General features: G+C 28.5%; 1 protein-coding gene across 1 annotated transcript; it reads right to left on the minus strand.

The window, feature by feature from the left end:
* Window positions 1-5,209: 5,209 nt before the first annotated feature.
* Window positions 5,210-6,258, minus strand: LOC141695405 (BURP domain protein USPL1-like). Its single transcript, XM_074499652.1, has 2 exons — window positions 6,202-6,258; window positions 5,210-5,986 (listed from the first exon to the last, which is right to left on the minus strand). The coding sequence occupies exons 1-2, from the start codon at window positions 6,256-6,258 to the stop codon at window positions 5,210-5,212; spliced, it is 834 nt and encodes a 277-aa protein (XP_074355753.1).
* Window positions 6,259-13,400: the final 7,142 nt, after the last annotated feature.

Raw genomic sequence — 13,400 nt, forward strand, 5'->3', positions numbered from 1 at the left:
TGTCTTTGCTTCTCATTTTCTTTCCTGAGATTCCCATCAACCCATGTGTTGTGACAATTCTAGATTTTGATCATTGCCATGTAGCTATTAGTAGATGTGTATATTCTTAGCCATTGATAGTTCCCATCTACAATATTTCTTAGCCATTGGAAGTCTCCTGCTGCGACTTCCATATCCATTGGTAGTTAGATGTTTAGCATTTGATGGGCAGATCTCAATAGCAATTGATGTTATTCCCTTATTTAGCAGTCGAAAGCTCACTTCACTTATTCTGAATTACATGGCATCAAATATGTACACTTAGCCACCCTATTATAGATTATCCATTGAGTCAATAGGACTTCTGAATGAATAACTGCATTGATATATGTTTATAGGAGTCTCATAGAAAATGTTACAAAAACCATATAACTCGACGGCAAACTCATTCAATGACTTTCCCTTAGGATGGTTAGTCATAGAAGGTTATAGATTGCCTTAACAAAATATGTAATGTGATTGGTTTATCATCAGGATTTAGTCTTGATTCCTAACAACCCATAATATATAATAGATGGATGTATTGATGGATATTATTTTGTCGGAATTGGGTTATTAGCATACTTAAGTATTCTCTATTCCAAATTTAATGTACTTGTAATGTACATTATCTCTTCTATATAATAAGAATTGGGTTATTAGCATATTGAAACCTATTTTAAATGAAATATGAGATTTAATCTCCACTATCCAAATTTAATGTACTTGTAATGTACATTATCTCTTCTATATATTAAAAGAGGACTAGGGGAAAATTGAGCCATTTTAATGGTTGTGAAATTAGGATTTTGCCTTTATATGTTAAAATTTTATAAAAATGTCATTTTAACACAATTTTAGTTAAAAATAAGTAAAATTATTATTTCCACTATGAATCGAACCGCTTCCCTCCCCCATATGTGCTAAATAACAGTTTGAGTTCATTTTAAAATTCTTATTAAATAAGTCATATTCTCTCTTTTTATCAAATTCGTTTTTTATAAATTTAATTTTTGAGTAAATAAAATACTGATTTATATTATTTATTGATGTCACTATGTTTTTCTAATTTAGTTATTATAGTCTTCTTCTATATATTAAAAGGAGATTATGGGCAAATTGAGCCAAAAAATTAGGCATAAAGTTACTATTTTACCCTTATATACAAAAACTTTACAAAAAATGACATTATAATATAATTGTGCTAAAATAAGAAATTTATGTGGATACTAAAAATCGAACACCTAGCATCCTCATAACCATAACCATATGGTACAAAGATCTTTGAGTTTTTTTTTAACATTCTTATTAAATAAAGCACATTCTCTCTTTTTGTCATAATTTCTTATATTATTTTAACTTTGAGCAAATAAAATGTTGATTATATGTTTATATAATTCCATTTTTTCAGTTTTCATAGTTTCATATATAATTATATATTCAATAATCTTTTATATATTTTATTACCCTTAAATTATTTTTGATTAAATAATGTTAAATATATTTTTAACTATTATAAAATATTTTATGTACTTTATTTAAATTAGTCATATTACTAATAGGGGTGTAAAGTGGGGTGAAACCGAATAAGTTCATACTCAAGAATGAGATCATTTTAATTTTTAATATTTATATTTGAATTTAATATAATTTGATTCGAATATAATGTAGTCTCAGATATTATAAATCAGATTTAAACCGAATTTGAGCATTATTATATAATTTTTCATACTAACTGAATAGTATGTGATGCCTCATATACTTGAAAAATATTATCAAATAACTTAAAGTGTGATTTTTATTTAAGGTATTGATAACTAATAACCTGAAAATTTGATCTTTTTTTTACCGTCTAGCAATAACATCAAAACTTTCTACAAAAATTTAACAAATAAATATTGAAAAGCGCAAATAAATAGTTTATAATAGATGACCATTGATTAAATATATTAAATTATATGACAAAAAATTTAAAGTCCGGTTATTGTATGTTCGCCCTATCTATTTCTTATTAATTTTTCTCATAATATACACCCGCTAAAATGACATATCATTATTTATTAATTATGGTATTTATTTCACTCTCACTAATTCAACGAATTTAAAAAAAAAAAATATTTACACTTCTCAACTTTTTAGCACTTCATATTCACCATATTTACCCTAAGCGTGAATTACTAGGTTGAGTTTCTGAAACATAAGATATCGCAAACACAAAAGATATTATCATCGATTAAATATTTTACAGTCTTTTTGTAAATTTAATAAGCAAAAACTTATAAAATTGGAATGAAAAAAATGTGTGTCTTTCATAAAAAAAAATTATAAGATATATTAAACTGAAGCGCAAAGTTATATCAATCAATTTGCTAAAGAAAATACAAAATACGTGGAAAATCAGTGAACTTTTTTTATTTATATTAAATATACTTTATTTTTTAATTATTTTTTGTACTTAAATTAATGTGTGTGTGTGTATTACAGTCAATTCAAAGATTATTACCTTTGTTTATAAATTTATTAATAACATAATTAAATAAATTACACAAATATTAAAAAAATAACAAAAATTGCAGTAAATTTGAGTTAAAATTAGTTAAAAATTTAGATCTTAAAGTATGTATAAAACTTCACTTAGACCAATGTAGGATGTTATGAGAAATAGACGAGGGTCAAGTGTTAAATTTTGAAAGAATATTAATATTTATCAAGCGGTCATTAAAGATGTATATAGATATTACTTCAGGGGAACTAACCGATGTCTTATACATAGTTAAACAAAGTGAGATAACTCCAAGAATGACTATTAGGGGTGCTCGCGGGTCGAGTTAGGCGTATTATATGTAAATCCCTAAGTCAACCCATTTAATTCGGTTTTAATAATTTTTAACCCAATTAAAGCTCAGATTAAATTCTATTGGGTTGTGTCCGTTAGAATTTGAGTTCGATTGGGTCGTTCAGAATATAAAAAAAATATTACGTATGTGAACAATAATGTTAAGATAAAAGAAAGCATCCTTGATGGATCTTTTTAAGTACAAGTTTTTACTATGATACCTATTATACTCACAGAAAGTCCTTTTGATCAAATTCCAACATGAATATGGTCAAAAAGTGTATATAATATTAGCTAAAGTAATTTTGTATGCAGCTTTCAAGTAAAAAGTTACATTTATCTACCACAATGGTGTTAAGTGTTCATCATGTTATGGGAGGTTGAACAGAAAGAGTCAACTTAAATCATATTATTACAAGTAAAAGAGGGAGTCGCGTTGGAATAGGCGGGTTACATACAAAATCCTAACCAAACTCATTAATTCGATTTTATTCATTTTTAACTAGATTAAAGTTCAGTTTGAATTTTTTGGATTCGGTTGGGATCGGTTCGGGTAGGTTAGGTTGGGTATTTGGATAAAATTATGAAATTTTGTAATATGTCCCTACGCAGTCAAAGTTTATATTTTACAAATAATATATAATTATATTAAAATCACGTGAGTTTACGTGCACCCATATCAAACATGACTATTGTACTTAAATAATAATTTATGCGTACTCAATTATTTAATTTATTAAAGCTGATTTAAAGTCATTTGAATCTAAAATAATTTTTTATCAAATTTGAATTTATATTATGTCTTTTGTGGTATTGATATTTATTCAAATTTTATGAAATAAAATCTAACAAAAAAAAATTTAATTCATGAGAAACATATGTGATATTACAAAATTGATATATATTATAAGATAAGGCAAAAAAAGCATTTCTCCATTATCTAATTATAAAATTATTATAATATGCACAATTTTATTCAAGAAATTATTTCCATATATATAGGCTCGTGCCTCGTACGGGCTTTTACACTAGTTCATTTTTAAATCTCGTCATCATCTCCAACCAACATCTCTTCCATCATCTTCTTACTCCTCCAACCACCAGCACCGCTTCCAACCACCAGCGACCATCATTTTCGGATAACACCACCATCGTCAAAATAAGAAATCACCACTGTAAACACAAAAATCACCACATCTGACCGCTGGTAAATAAAAAATCACCACTGGAGAAAAAAATCATCACAACTGACCAATACTTCTACTCACCAGGTACGACCACCAACTATATCGTCAACTGCGATCACCAATATCATTACAAAAAATCACCATATTTTATTACAAAACACCGTAATTAAATTATAACAATTACTAACTACAAGCCAAAATCTCGACAAAATGTATATTGATATATAACATACTACATGAGTCAAGAATTGCAATAATCCGGTCACTCCAGATCCGACCATGGTGACTGGGCAGAAGAGGTTTGACGGCGACTGGAGCAACGGAGGTTGATGGGGGTTCGTAAAGAGATATAGGTGGGGAGGATAAAGATGGGAAGAGTTGTGTGTGTATTGTTTGTATGTATATCAGAGAGAGAGAGAGAGATGAGATCTGAGAGAGGGGGTGTTGAACAACAGGTGGGTAGGTGGATGGGTGGGTGGTGTGAGGGATTAGAATAAAATTAAAAATATAAATTGGATAGTTAAGATTTAATGTAGACGTAGAAGTTTGTGGCTGAGATTAGTTCTCATATCTCATTTTAAGATGAATTCTCACTTGAGCAATTATATATATATATATATACAGGGAAATGATTAAATAGAAACTAAATATAAACTAATCTAAGCCAATAGATTAGTCTAATCTAATGGCCCCCCTAAAAGCATCACACCCAACTAATATGCACCCCCACACACAATCTCATCTTTTCCCTTCCGTTTATAATTTGATTTTTCTTGTCAAACGGTAAGTTTTTTAAATCCGACTTCACTGTATTTTTCTTTATCTTTCAACGATCGATTTCCATACCATATGTGTTATATTTCGAAGTAATTTTTTAAAAAAAATATTTGGTTTTTAGTTTCTATTCTAAAATTGGTTTCTATTAAAGTTGCCCCTATATATATTAAGATTTCATGCTACAAAATCACTTTGTGTGTTACGTTAAGATAATATTTCAAACATTTGGTTAATAGGTAACTAAAAAATTTAAAAATAGTCAATATACATATATCAACTAGAATAAATTGAGAAAATAATAATCCCGTGAATCACTTGCCTAATTTATTATCATAGATATCATTCATATTGAACAAGCATGACATGTTGGCCCATGCATATATAATCATATCTACTGACCGGAAACTAAAGGAAGCCATACAAAATTATTATGTGGAATAATATGACAAACAGGTCCACTCCTAGGTTTCATATTCAATATTTTAAAAGAGATGTGATCTTCATCCCAATTAGAAGTATGTGAATGACAAACAGCAATGGCATCAACTTTATCTCCATTTGCACCTTTTAGCGGGATCTTGAACACTCTGGTAGAGCCGTCTAAATGACCATGACAATAGAACACTGCATATGGATAAGGCATCGGGTGGCAAGCCATCATTTTTTGTACTTGAAACTGTTGAGGAACTTTAAGAAAAGTATAATTTTGTAAAATTGGAGAATTTTGTGAAGGATAGGTAATTGAGGTAAAAAGATCAAATTTGGTGCTTGATCCAAAAGTTTTTTGTACTAAATCAAGCATGGACTCTAGTGATGAAACACATATGTGGTGACCTTCTACCTCCTCATCGCAATTGTTAAGTGTGTATGTAATGGCTTTTGCTTGTGGGGTTTCTTTAGGAATCGAGAAAAGTGAAAGTAAATTATCAAGTTTTGATATTGAAAATGGAATTGATTCAGATTCTTCTCTGGTGAGGAAATGGGGAGAATTTGATGGATCGCTTTTAGCAAAATATATAGGCATTGTGAAGCCTTTGTAGAGATCTTTAGGTGTAAACCAAACATTGTAGTAAGGTTTAATATCATCTTTGTTGATCATTGGATTTTTTTGTGAAGTATCGGCTCCTTGTTGGTTGATTGCCATTGAGGCGCTAATACCATAGCCGCACTGTGTAAAAATAAAAAATATCACATTATAATCAAAAGTAAAAACTCATATCATTTTATTGTTACAAAGATGCATATATTAACACACACACATACACATACACACATACTTAAACACTCAAAATAATCATGATTTTAAAAAGTTATTATATATACATACACACACACACAAACACCAACATACACACACACATATGAAAGAGATGATATTATTACCTGTAAAACAAGCACAACAAAGAGGAAAAGACAGCAAGATGCAAATCCGAAATCCATATTTTATGTGTTTGTTATATTTCTTTCTTACTCTTGAATCATATAAAGTAGCTATGAACTGAGATTAAGCTATCAAAATCAAACATGCGAGACACTTTATATAACAAGTACTGTGGAGATTTTTATATGAAAAATCAGATTACAAAAAGGAATAAATATAAAATCATTAAATAATTATCCTTCAACTACATTTAAACATACGTATTCATTCAAGATTTTAAAGAATTTTTAAGGATATTCAAAGTTCATGGTTATTCAATTTAGATTTTCAAAAATTATTTAAAATCTGGAGGAATTAAATTGGATTTTGAAAAGTCCATTAAAATATGAGTGTATTCAATCTAGATTAAAAAAAATTATAAAAATTTTGGGGTATTCAATTTGGATTTAATAACTCCATTGAAATCTAATGGTATTATAAAAATCCATGGATTTTGTTTTATAAAAAAAATTGGTAGAATTTGATGGATTAGCTAGTACATTTTAATCATTTGAAACCTCACCAAAATATATGAGGGGGTGTATTCATTTGAAATTTTAAAGGATTGATAATAAACTACATATTTTAAAACATTTTTGCTAATTTAAATTGTTCACAGATTTTGATAGAGTTCAAAAATAAATCTTACAGTCTTGTCTCTACTTTCTTTTTTTTGAACAAATCGTTGAACATTCTGGAGTTTTTCAGAACTCCTTCAAAATCTCGTTGATTTTAGAGAGATTTCAAAATAATAAAAATGCACTAGAAAATCCATCAAAATCTACCACTTTTTCAAATAAAAAAAATTCATGGACTTTTGAATATCTTCAAATTTTGATGACCTTTTTAATTCTATTAAATATCACTGGATTTTAATAGATTTTTAGAATCAAAATTGAATACACCTAGATTCTAAAATACCTTTTGCAATCCTTATTGAATATCATCAGATTTGAAAAGATTTTTTTGAATCCAAATTGAAAATCCCCGGTTTTTTAAAATCCAAAAAAATCCTTCAAAATCCCAATTGAATATTTGAAATATTTCTAAAAAAAACTTCATAAAATCATCAAGACTCTACAAGATTTTTTTATCAGTTCTATCAAAATCTGTGAATAATTAAAATCAACGATATATTTTAAAATACATGGATTATTATCAATCCTTTAAAATCTCAATTGAATACAACTCTCTAATATATATTGTTGGGGAGTATAGATAAACTAACGAAAATAAATACTCCCTCAGTCCCTTCTAATTGTTTACATTTCTGAGGAAGTGTCCGACACGCATTTTAAAGTGCATACAAAGTATAGTTATGTAACTTATTTTTATAATTTACTTTTTCTGAATAAAAGTTGAATGTTCTAATTTTTATTCAGAAAAACAAAATTGTAAAAAAAAATTACAGAACTATACTTTATATGCACCTTAAAATGCGTGTCGGACACTTTCTAAAAAATGTAAACAATTGAAAGTGAGGGAGGGAGTATATAACACACTATACATATAAAAAAACGTAAATTAATATGAAAGGATGAAATTGGAGAAAGAATATAAAAAATATTTAACAATTACCTAACCATATCGAATTATACGTATTTAATACATGTGGTTGGTAAAAATAGATTATGTTGGTAAGAACATTAATTTTTTAACATTTTTATAATAAATTACCAAATTACTTTAGACTTTTTGTAGATAATGGATTTATAACTGAAAGTAATTGTTGGAACATTATAATTATTTACATCAACTATCATCATTATTTTTGTAGTAATCAAACTACTAACAAAACTTTCAACGTTTCGACTTAAATAATGTAGTAAAGAAAATAAAGATTTTACCTTCTAATTTCACGTATTTTATAAGAACCTATTTAAAACTGATTTTTTCCAATTTTGTATCATATATGTTTTGAACAATTAATATGTTCAATAATATATATCAATAAAAGAAATTGAATTTTTAGTAAACGATATTATCGGCGTCTAAACTTTTGTAACATCTGAATGCTAATAATTTTGAATATAACTATTAGATTGAAAACAAAAATATGTATCAACAAAAAAACTATTTTTGTTAAATTAGTTTACTTATCTTCAACAACCTTGAAAATATATGTAAAAATATGTTTTTTTTACCGAAATTACTCTTTTTTAATAATTCTAAAAAATTAAAATATATTTCCATAAAAAAAACAAACATATCTTTTTGAGTAGCCTATTACTTCAAATAAATTCGATTAAGAAAGTAACAAAATCTATTGATTTCAAATAAGTTCGATTAAGAAAGAACCAAAAAAGTAAACATGTAAGTTTTTTAGTTTTGAATTGTGCAAATTTTAAAAAGTATAACTAAAATTCTATTAAATTTTATAATAAAAAACAATTTTATAAATAAATTATAAAAAAGTGTTTTTAAATATATATTATGAGCAACGTAATTTATGAAAAAATGACAAATTATTTTATAAAAAAATTAAGATAGTTTAGTGATGACACATAATTAAAAAATACACAAATATACCTTTTACTTTTTTTAAAGAAATGAATCGAATTCGAGCTAAGTCGAGTAAAAACTCAACAAAAAAATTTGTTTGATATTACTTTCGAGTTAGAGCAAGTTGAGTTCAAAACAAATCAGGTCGACTCGAGCTTTTTATCGAACCCGAAGATGCATACGAGTTCGAGCTGAATCGAGCCTCATTTTATTGAGTCGGGTTTGAGTTGGCTAATAAATAATGCACGTAACATAATTTATAAAAAATGATAAATTAATTTTTAAAATAATAGATAGTTTAGCGACGACACACAATTAACAAATATATAGATGAAACTAAAAAAATTAAGGAAAAAAAATCAAATTGTAGCCAAGTCGAGTTTAAAAAATCTTGGTTTGACTCAAATTTTTAATCGAGCTCAAAAATGTGTCCGAACTCCGAGTTCGAGCCGAGTCGAGCCCTAATTTATTGAGTAGGGTTCGAGTTGTCTTAGTTCGAACTACACCCTAGTTAAACATGAAAGTAATTCTAAAATAATATCAAAAATGACATAGAGACTTGATTTTTTATGGATGTAGATATAATTTTTAAAGTAGTAACAAAAATCTTGTTTAGCGTAATGGTTGTAGATGTGAACTAAAATCTATTTTACTAACATTGAAGTTACGGGTTCGATTCTTAACAACAACATTTTTCTTATTTGCATTGGATAAAGGACACATATGTCATTTCCTAAATGGGGAATAAAACCCTTTGTTCACCCAAAATATATTCGAGTTCGAGTTATCTCAGTTCGAACTACTACTCTAGTTTACATGAAAGTATTTTAAAATAATATTAAGAATGACATAGAGACTTGATTTTTGGTGAGTAGTAACAAAAATCATGTTTGGTGTAGTGGTTGTATATGTGAACTAAAATATCTTTTACCAACCTTGAGGTCACAGGTTCGATTCTCAACAACATTTATTTTTATATTTGTATTGGATAAAGGGCACATATGTCATTGCCTAAATGGGGAATAAAACCCTTGTTCACCCATAACATATATATATAAGCTACTATAATAGAAACCAATTTTAGAATAGAAACTAGAAACCAAATAATTTTTTTAAAATTACTTCGAAATATAACACATATGGTATGCAAATCGATCATTGAGAGATGGAGGAAAATATAGTGAATTAGGATTTAAAAATAACTTACCATTTGACGGGAAAAATCAAATTAAAAACCGAGGACAAAAGCTGATATTTTGTGTGGAAAGGTGCAGATTAGTTGAGTATAGTGCTTTTAGGGGGGCATTAGATTAAATTGATATATTAAAAATGACATGTAGACTAGATTTTTTGTGGATGTGGATATGATTTTTAAAGTAGTAACAAAAATCTTGTTTGGTGTAGTGGTTGTAGTCTTGTAGATGTGAGCTAAAATCTCTTTTACCAACCTTGAGTTCACATATTCATATATATATATATATTATATATGTTATATATTATATATTATATATTATATTATATATATATATTATATATATGTTATATATGTTATATATGTTATATATTATGATTTAATATATATAATATATAATAATATAATATATATATTATATATTATAGATAATATATATTATATATTATTGTTATGGGTAAAAAATTAGGGTGTATTTAATGCTGTATTTAAGACTAGGGTTCGTGAGCTCAAGGCTCTATTTGACTGCTCTTATGTTTCGTGACTCAATCTGCCTTCACAAGATGCCTACATACCTTGATGTATGCTAAGGATCAAGTCAAAAAATGTAGTTCTGATTTATGGGGTGAGACCCCTTATATAGGCATGAGATGCCTTGAATTGGATTAAGGTTAGGAAACTTGGTGGGAAAATCTCTGATTCAGAATAGGCTTTAGAGTCCTAGAATGTAGAGATTTGCTTCCTTATAGGACTGTGTGGCTTGAGGACTACTCTTTTGAGTGTTTGATTCCGATTTGAACTTATTTTCTCAATAACAACTTGGGTTGATACAAGGTCTACGAATTTAATAATAAATCCCTGGTTTGCGGGTCCTTTGAGCCCAATTAATGACATATTAATTGTTGGGCCTTAATAACTGGGTTTCGTCTTTGGACCAAATCAGGCATAATTAATGTAACTCCCCCAAATCCGGGGTCAGAGGATTTGGTCATCACTATAAAACCTCAATACAAATTAACCTGTTAAATCAAGATGCAAATGCCAGCGGAAGATATTTAGCATCTATGACCCCAAACTAATCCAAGATCTTTTAAGGTTACAGTTCTAGAAACAAGAATTCCAAATTCCACAAATAAATTTTTCATTTTCTGTTAAAACTCTTTTCAACAATCCTCAATCTCAAAACTTAACCCGCTAGTATAACTTCGAAAAGAAGTATACTAGGCCCAACTATAAAATACACAACTATAATATAATATAATATGATATAAACAACTTTATACAATAAAACTTATACTAGTTCGCAAACCCTGGACCAACCACCTTCCAAAAGCTTCTTCTTTGCTTCCTCGAATAATGCAGCTAAACAGCGCAAGCTAATCCTCACTGGAGGTTAAATTTGAAAACAGGCAAGTATGAGCGAAAGAAATGCTCAGCAAGATCATTATGACAAATTTAAGGTCTTTTGATATAAAACCGACATCTGCATTAGAGCAGAACATTTAAAATCATAATTGTTGAATCATAAAATTTTAGGTGAGGAACCCCATAATTGGTTCCTTAATTGTATTCAAAACCATTTTGATATTTTTGAGCGAAATACTTCAGCAATACTTTGAATCTTGACAAGAATAAAACTCGTAAAACAGTGTTTACGAAAATATCGTAAACAACAATAACATGAAACAATGATTATGGATTGAATCAGAAACTTTATTCAAAATTGAACTCTTGAAATTAATACTTATTTTGCTGTTATATCAAATTAGATATTAATACGAACTTTGATGCTCACAACCTACCCGCGCTAAAATAGGAAAGTCAACATCAATCATCTGCATTAATACCACCTTTGATATTTAACAACAACTTAAATAACAACATCAATCAGCAACCGAATTAAAACTGTATTCCAACTTTATTCAAAACCAAAACAGTTGATAAATCATTCCTTATAAGATTATCAAAAGCAATATAATAATTTAGATTGGAATCCTCGAACGACGGTGTGTTGCCGCATGTGATCAGCCACGGAGCAACACCGGTATGCCGAAGCATATCCAACTAAACAAATGGGGCACCAAAGGCACATATCGGCCTAATGGTATTATATCCTGTATAATACCTAAATCTCCGCTGGACCGCCGCCACGGTCTCTTAGGCAACCATCCAATCTTAAAACATTTTATTGAAAGGGGTCATAATACTCGATACCCTTATAAACTTTTATTCGCCCATTTACTTGGGTAGCAAAACCAAAACAACGTCATCTTTCTCAAAATCCAAAACATTTATAAATCCGATAGTTAGATAAGTAAAACACTTGACTATTCTGAACATAGAATAGTATATAAGTACTTGCATAAATAGAATCATTTATTTCAGTAATATGTAAAATATTTATCTATTCAGAACTGAGAATAGGGAAAGCAATACTTGCATAAGAAGATTTAAAATAAATATCACTTGAACAAGAAGTGATGATAGAGATACTTGCCTTTGGTGTTTAGCAGTTAGTCACACTCGCAATAAAATAATCCATCGTTCTGACATCTTATGACATCACCATCTTTTATTTCAACCATTTACTGATACGCCGCTTCTGCGATTACTAGAATCCAGATATCCAATACCATTACATTTCATTCTTTCCAATGTTTGGTTCTGATCAACTCGAGCGATCCGCATATATAATTAAAAGATACAACTTTAATCGTCTAACAATCATTACTCGACGAACTGCGCGTCAAAAATCCTATCGTCTACCCATACGATAGCCCACACATAAAGAAAATAGTCAAACAAAAGACTCTTGACCCACGTACGCACGTCTTATACATAGAATGTACACACATAATCCACGTATCACGTAATTCATATCGCATATGACTCAGATCGCCAAAAGGTAGGTCTTGGTATTTTAAAATCAAAATTGAGTCAAAATATGACTTTTATAAAATATACGACTCAAAAGGGTTCATAAAACATTTGAACTTTGATTACAAAATAATTTAGGTCTCAAAGATATTTTTATTAAAAGCATAATAATTTTACGGGTCTATAGATGTTAGGTTATCGTTGTTCCAACCATATATTCATTTGTCTTGTCTTCCTTTAGCTAATTAATTTTTTTTATCTTATCCATGTCTTTTAAACTCATTCTTGACCTCCGACATGTTCTCAAGATGTCGCTCAACAAGTTCCATTTTTTTGTCGACTCAAAAAGAGGCTTGGAACTTGGCTTAAATTAAATGTAAAAAAAAATCACAAAACTATAATGCTACACAATCTCTTTCAAACAGTCAGTAGTCTGGGATTTTTAATAAATTGAAAAATTATCACTTTGTTACAAAATCAGCGCTGGGATAATCTTGAATCAATAATCTATTTTACATAAAAATTTCAATCCAGGATAATGAATTTAACTAGGTGAAATCTGGTTTCAAAGTTGGACAAAACGTAATTTTC

Source organism: Apium graveolens, chromosome 11, assembly GCF_009905375.1.
Source record: "Apium graveolens cultivar Ventura chromosome 11, ASM990537v1, whole genome shotgun sequence".
In the NCBI taxonomy this organism is placed as follows: Eukaryota; Viridiplantae; Streptophyta; class Magnoliopsida; order Apiales; family Apiaceae; genus Apium; species Apium graveolens.

Coding starts and splice junctions, on each gene's coding strand:
- LOC141695405 (XM_074499652.1), bottom strand. CDS start 6,258: ATGGATTTCGGATTTGCATCTTGCTGTCTTTTCCTCTTTGTTGTGCTT. Junction 5,987..6,201: donor TTGTTGTGCTTGTTTTACAG/GTAATAATATCA, acceptor ATTTTTACACAG/TGCGGCTATGGTATTAGCGC.